At 45.1% G+C, this 7,315-nt stretch overlaps 1 protein-coding gene across 1 annotated transcript in view; it reads left to right on the top strand.

Moving 5' to 3' along the window:
• The window catches only part of LOC308369939 (NACHT, LRR and PYD domains-containing protein 1 homolog), a gene marked incomplete at both ends in the record, with an annotated part of 395,357 nt that extends 392,392 nt beyond the window's left edge, over positions 1-2,965 (top strand). The window contains 2 exons of the mRNA XM_080844501.1: positions 950-1,860; positions 2,640-2,965. Of these exons, the coding sequence (XP_080700627.1) occupies positions 950-1,860; positions 2,640-2,965 (1,237 nt within the window). The remainder of the gene's footprint in view (positions 1-949; positions 1,861-2,639) is intronic.
• Positions 2,966-7,315: the final 4,350 nt, after the last annotated feature.

Below are 7,315 nucleotides of genomic sequence, written 5' to 3'. Positions count from 1 at the left end.
TGTCTCCCCCGCCTTGATTGTTCTCACCTGTCCCTCGTTATCTGTTCTTGTTAATTCCCTTGTTTAGTCCACCTGTGTCTCATTGTCTGCCCCGCCTTGATTGTCTTCACCTGTCCCTTGTTACCTGTTGCGTGTGTGTGTGTGTGTGTGTGTGTGTATATATACTCCTTGTGTTCTTGTCTCTAGTTGCTGGTTCGTCATTTATGTTGCGTTTATGTTTGTGTTGTTTCTCAGTGTTCTCAGTGTTCCCAGTGTTCCTCCGTGTTCACAGCTATAATCGATACTTCTCGTGTTGCTGACCCTGGACTGTATTTGACTTCTCTTTTGCCTTGCCCTTTTGGATTGTTTGCCATCTTCCTGGACTGTCTAACCGTGTACCGAACCCTGGACAGTAAAAGTTTATTCTTCAATCTACCCCTTGTGTCTGAGTCGTGCGTTTGAGTTCAACACCCCATCTCCAATTCGTAACAATTCATTCTTCCTTTAACCATCAATGACTAAAGCAGCACTTCCAACAACAAATAATCATCACAATAAGAAACACATAAAGTCACAGTACCAGTGGCTTCTTTGGTTGTACCACAGGTAGATCCTTTGTTTGCCTCTCTCTCTCTCTCTCTGCTGAGATGTTTGCTGCGAGACTTTCCATTCACAGGTGCTCCAACTTAAAGTAATGAGCAGCCTGCACTGGCCTGCTAGTGGTGAATTCTGGGACTTGCAGTTTTTAAAGTTAGCTGATGTAATGATGAACTGAAATTAAGCCTGATAATGTTCATTTTACCTCAACAGTTATATTTCTACTTCACTTCTAAATGAAGCAGTAGTCTCTGAATTTAATCTGACTCAATGACCACAGACTTTCATTTCCACTCACATATCCCCCTCCTCGTGTGTGTGTGTGTGTGTGTGTGTGTGTGTGTGTGTGTGTGTGTGTGTGTGTGTCTTATAGCAGGGATGACCCACAGAGGAGCTGTGAATCCTGTGTTGAAGTTCCAGACACCAGCCACTGGGTCCTGGTGGAGCCTGAAGTTTCTACAGAGAAGAGCGTCTCAACCTACAGCCTGAGCTCTCCTGCAGGGAGCTATGAGTGCTCAGAGTCTGGTCTGCGCTGGTCGTGTGCCGGTCCAGTCACCCTGCAGTACCGCTTCACAGACTGGCATGTCTATGCTGAAGAGCTGGCCCACATGCAGTCCAGACCAGCTGGTCCTCTGATGGACATCAGGCTCATGTCAGGAGAGCTGGAGGAGATCCATCTGCCACATTTCCTGTGTTTGGGGGGTTGTGAGGTGTCTGTGCGTGATGCTGTGAGGGTCCTGCATGGGCGGGACAGCGGAGTGTGTGTGGAGGTGTGTGAGCTGACCCGACGTCATGCCAGGCTTGCCCACCCCTCCTTCTCTCCTCTTGGAGTGATCTACTATTTAAAATCTCTGCTGTTTCCCATGAGCGTCCATTCAGAAGTGCTGGTCTATCAGAGCAGCAGGTCCCTCCTGGATTTCCGCGCCTACCTCCTGCCTGAAGATGCCCGTCTGAAGCAGCTGGTGGAGAGAGATGAGGAGAAGTTACGGGGGGTTTGGGTGCCAAAACACCATCCTGTTAGGCCTCTTCAGATTGACGGCTTCTATAGCCTCACGACTGACGACTGTCCCTCTAAGATCCTACCAGAGGAGCTGATGCTGAGATACAGCAAAACCACCCCCAACTTCTTTGAGGTGAAGATTCTTAAGGCTGCTGCCTCCTTTCCCATGGTGTTGGACAGCAGGGGGCAGTCTGTGTGGAGAGCAGAGATCCAATCAGGTGATGACGGAGAGGCCAAACAACCACCAGAGAGTCTGGGAAGGACCAGAGGCGCTCCCACTGAAGGTACTCACACTCACACTCACACACACACACACACACACACACACACACACACACCGTTTGACTGTAATAGACTGGTGATTGTGACTGTAATAGACTGGTGGTTGAGACTGTAATAGACTGGTGATTGTGACTGTAATAAACGGTGATTGTGACTGTGATAGACTGGTGATTGTATCTGTAATACACTGGTGATTGTATCTGTAATACACTGGTGTTTGTGACTGTGATAGGCTGGTGATTGTGACTGTAATAGACTGCAGATTGTTTCTCTGACTAATAGACCGAAATGTTCCTGATTGTTATTCTTCAGGTCAGACCGGCAGTCAAACTGTGGCTCCTTCACTGTCTCATAACCAAGTCCAGAGAGACGTGAACATCACAACTCATATTCACGGTGAGAACATCAAAATAATTAACAAGCAAGTCAATGAATGATATCAGAATAATCAGACATATTCATACAAGTAAATTCTATAGAACAGTCAACACATGTATAACCTGTAATAGTTGGAGGAATTAATATTCATACTAGCAGTTGTTACGTGTTTCTTCTTTAATTGCCCTTAAGAGTCACATTTATTTTGTCGTGTTTCTTCCTTTATCTGCCGTTTCCACCCTTCCTCTCTGTACAGTCCAACCATCAGCAGCAGTCAACACAGACAGGTAAATGGTGTCATGATCTCTCACACTCTGAGTCATGTATAGTTACTGTATATATCTCTGCATTGGGTGGCTGTGAGTTATATGGATATAGATACATGTCTGTCTGAGTCATATAGTTATCTCTGGCAGTGGGGACTACAGGCAGCCCAGCAGGAGCCCAGGACAGGTCGGCAGGCAGGAGGCAGCTTGCTTTGTGGACGAGAAGAGGGCAGAGCTCATCAGCAGGGTGACAGAGGTGATGCCCATAGCTGACGAGCTCCTCGACCAGGGAGTCATCGGCCGGGAGACCTACTCTAACATCCAAGCTGCTCCCACCAGTGAGGAGAAGATGAGGGTCCTTTATGAGGGCCTGCACTCAGCTGGAGCTCGGGGCAAACTGGCCTTCTACAGGATCCTTCAGGAACAGCAGCGCCTCCTAGTGGAGGATCTATGGACAGCGTGATGACAGCAGGACACCCAGCCTGCCAGGGTCTACTATAATATCAGAGATCCTGCCAAATACTGCTCCTCTTTCCTAGAGATCCCAAGTGTTCCTAAAAGTCAAGGATGCTCACTTGGTAGGATGGGTCCTTTTGAGACCATCCAAGTTGGGTCTTTCAAAAGCTATGCAAGACCCCTCCCTATCATTGGAAACCTTCAAATTCCACACCACTTTATTTGTAAATAGGCTCTGGTACGTGCGCATAGGATTGTGGGTGCTTTATGAACGCAGAGGATACTCCAACTGCATCCTAGAAAAAAGTTCTAGTCCTATAGTTGTAGAGCTCCTTGGGTTCATATGAAGTTAAGATGGAAATGTCTCTCAGATGAACTCAACCCTGAGGAGCCCTTTCTAGAAGACACTACAAGGATGGATCTCTTAATCTGAGCTCTGGTCTCTCAGATAAACTTTAATCTGAGCTCTGGTCTCTCAGATCAACTTTAATCTGAGCTCAGATATTCTTTAATCAGTATTTTTTGATCAACTCAGAATGTCTTCCGTGCAATACCTTTGCCATTTAAAAGCTGTAATACAAAGGAATTTATATTTTCATACAGGAAATTATTTCTAATTGATGAATGACTTTGGTTCTCCTATAATTCTACTATAATGTTTGTATTGTTCCATGTTCACTGTTTTGTAAATAAACAATTGAATCAAATTAGTCTCTGGTGTAACCCTCCACTCATTTAGACAGAGTGTACTGAAGTGGAGATGAGGTAGCCTGATATGGATGCTGTTTCTGATTGGCTGCTGGACTCACCTGAGGAAAGCCCCTGATGAGTTCAGACAGGTGTGTTTGATCCAGGAGGGAGAGAGATGGAAAACATGGCCTGGAGTGGGATTCCCTTAGAAGCAGGACTGGCTAAACTACCACAGGGCCATCAGCTCTCATCAGTCATTCACTACACAAGGCTGGGAAGGTACCACAGTTCAGAGTAATGGACTAGTATTCCCATTCATCTCAATGGGAGCTCAGCCAATCAGAGTGATGGACTAGTATTCCCATTCATCCCTATGGGAGCTCAGCCAATCAGAGTGAAGGACTAGTATTCCCATTCATCTCTATGGGAGCTCAGCCAATGCATTCAGATCAGCAAGACCACAGACTGGACACTAGTTATCTATCAGTGTCTCCAGGCTCTACACGCACGCACACACACACACACACACACACACACACACACACACACACACACACACACACACACACACCTCACAGATCAGTGGTCATGTGTGTGCTAGTATATCAGTGTCACCAGGTGTGTGTGATAGCAGAATCCCGTCTACTCTAAACCACTAGTACCCAATGTTTAAACCTCTGGAACCCAACCCAATGTTTCTTAAACCATTCTGCTCTAAACCTCTCATGCCAGATGTTACAGTTTGATGAGATTTGTTAATGGACTGTGATGAGCACTGTGTTGTCATGAAATAAATCTTTATTTTTTTTATATATTCTACTCAAAACCTCTCTTGTGTGTTTTTTTTTATCATTGTGGGGTGCTATAAACCTTACCGCCGAACTGCGCCTGAGGCCAAGTCCTGCAGCCATCCACCTCAACAGCTGAGGCCTCCGTCCAGCCATCCACTTTTCTCCGCGCCCCAGTCTACCGGCTCTGCTCCACCCCTCCAGCCTCCATGATGCCGGCATCTCCTCTGTCCCGCACGGCCCAAAGAAGAAGGCAGAGGGGGCAGGACAACGTGGGGATGGAGGTTCTGGAACAGAGAAGAGCTTTGCTTCAATACAAGGAAGCGGACGAGTTCACTGGATTTGTCGCTACTTTGGTTGACGTATGAAGCCCAGCGCCAACTGTACAACATGGCAGTTGACTTTAGAAAGAAATGAACGCCAGACACTATATTCTTTGAATACACTTTGTAAATAGTTTACTATTTTGTCTACTTTGTTTTGTTTGGCACTGGATTTTGCACCGTTTTTACTTTTAAATTCTGCACCTTATTTTTACTCCTCTTGGGTTTTATAATAAAAAATTGGTTGGTTGTGAAACAGTCGGGATTTTTTTTATTTGCCATTCTAAAAGTCAGCATAACAGGTTAGATCATCAGGTCGTTATCAGGTTAGATCATCAGGTCGTTATCAGGTAAGATCATCAGGTCGTTAACAGGTAAGATCATCAGGTCGTTAACAGGTTAGATCATCAGGTCGTTATCAGGTAAGATCATCAGGTCGTTAACAGGTAAGATCATCAGGTCGTTAACAGGTAAGATCATCAGGTCGTTATCAGGTAAGATCATCAGGTCGTTATCAGGTTAGATCATCAGGTCGTTATCAGGTCATCCAGGGTCAAGTGTGCCACGCGACACTGGTGTTCTGCCATGGTACCGCGCCTTCAGGCACAAGAGAATTACATATATTCATTTCTCACAGCCTGCTTTAGAAACAGGGCTGATCATATGCCTAAAGACACTATGCTGCTTCTTTGCACTTAGTAAATAGTTTTCCTGGTCAAACAGAGGATTTACTGGACAAACATGGAGCATGATGTGGCCCACCATGTGAAGTGCTGCACCAGATGTGTGACGAGCAAAACACCAGAGCCTGACGGCGAGCTCCTCTAGAGAGCAGAAAGACAACTGCGCCCCTAGAACTGGTTTGCATCGAGTTTCTGACTGCAGAGGACGCAAAGAGCAGGGCAATCAACGTCTTAGTGGTGACCGTCCACTACACAAAGCTGTCACACGCATTCTGCTGCCCAGACCAGACGGCAAAACAAGTTGCTCGGAAGTTAAGGGACAATTTTTTCTGCTTCTATGGCTTTCCTGAGCGCATTCCTTATCACTCACTTGAAGGCCCTGGCAACGATGCCCACTCGCAGGATGACGATATGACTGAGCTGACAGTCGACCATGAGTCTGTGTCCTACAGTGATGTAGTTGCCGGTCCTGTGCAGGATCAGGAGACCTGTGCTAGTGATGCTGATACTGCCCATGATGTTGACAGTCTGAGCCCTACTGCACCACACACACACACTGAGCCCTTAGGTCCTCTTGATCCCACACAGGCCCAGCACCTTTCTGACACTTCTATACGTAGGTCCAGGGTAGGTCGATCATTAGGCCTGTTGATAGGCTAATTTACAACATGTCAGCCCAGACCAGTTCAAAAGCACAAAGGCTCAGGAAATGGGCCAGTTCAGTTCATAGTGTCAGAACTATTGGTTAGGGTAGACTCTTCCTACTTCCTATCCTTTGTTTGTGGTTTTGATATGGTGCACTATGTGTGCATGTCAGTGAATTGGATGTGTGAAGTGAACATGGCACTTTATAGGTCTTCATTGGAGAGTTTGTGAGTAGCGCGACTCTCGTGAGTTATTGAATTAACAGCATTTTGGTTAACAGAGGTATACAGAGGGATACCTATTTCAATGACATCAATGTATTGTAAATAATGTGATGGCCTGAAGAGGTGGTGTTATGGAATGTGTTAGGATACTGTCGGTACCTTGGCATGTTTTTCTTGTAACAAGCTTTGAATGTCGTTGGGGATTGTCCTATGCAGGGGTGTGGATGATTTTTTGATTTTATATTTGCAAGTGGAATTAAGAGGGGGAGAATGTAACAGTGAAGAATTGGTATTTTCCACTTGCATCCTTTTTGTGCTATTAAATCATACTGAGCATGTGCATAAGTCATGCTGTTGGGGAAATAGGGACCTCTAGTGGATATGCTTGTTTATGCGTTTATTTGAAAAGGGATACTGTACATTGATATACATTTCCCCCCAAAAATACATTTAAATGCACCTGAATTAGCTAGGTCAGCTAGTTTTCATCCGTTGTCGCTTGGCAGGGAATGACAGAGAGATACTGAATTAAAAGAAAGAAATAATAATAAAACATTATATAATTAAAATAAATAATAATATTAAAAAAAGATAAGCAACAGTTTGACAAAACAGTGCAGTTAAGATAACAAATAGTCATAACCAGACAGATAGACATACAAGGTGTTAGAAGTCAAAAGAAGTTACGGTGTGATTAATGCAGTGGCCTAGTTATGGTTGCAGGTTTGGTCAGATGAAGAGGTCCCACACAGGCCGTAGTTGCATGGTGAACAACTTGAACTGAGTGGCTCTCCTCAGAGTTCGGAGGATTAGAGTCACGGTGAGTTGTGCATTAAGAGAGCTCCTACACTATCATCTCAGAATGCAATCAATGAACGTCCTTAATAAATACTAACTATGTAAACAGTGTGTTTGTGTTGGTAGTTATGCACCTCTAAATGTATATTGTTATCAAAGTTCAGAATCACACATGTGGATAGCTAATGTTTCATCTCCCTCTTACA

Source organism: Sprattus sprattus, assembly GCF_963457725.1.
Source record: "Sprattus sprattus genome assembly, chromosome: 9".
Classification (NCBI taxonomy): domain Eukaryota; kingdom Metazoa; phylum Chordata; class Actinopteri; order Clupeiformes; family Clupeidae; genus Sprattus; species Sprattus sprattus.
The sequence above is the reverse complement of the archived record's forward strand: the minus strand, read 5'-3'. Positions and strand labels throughout refer to the sequence as shown.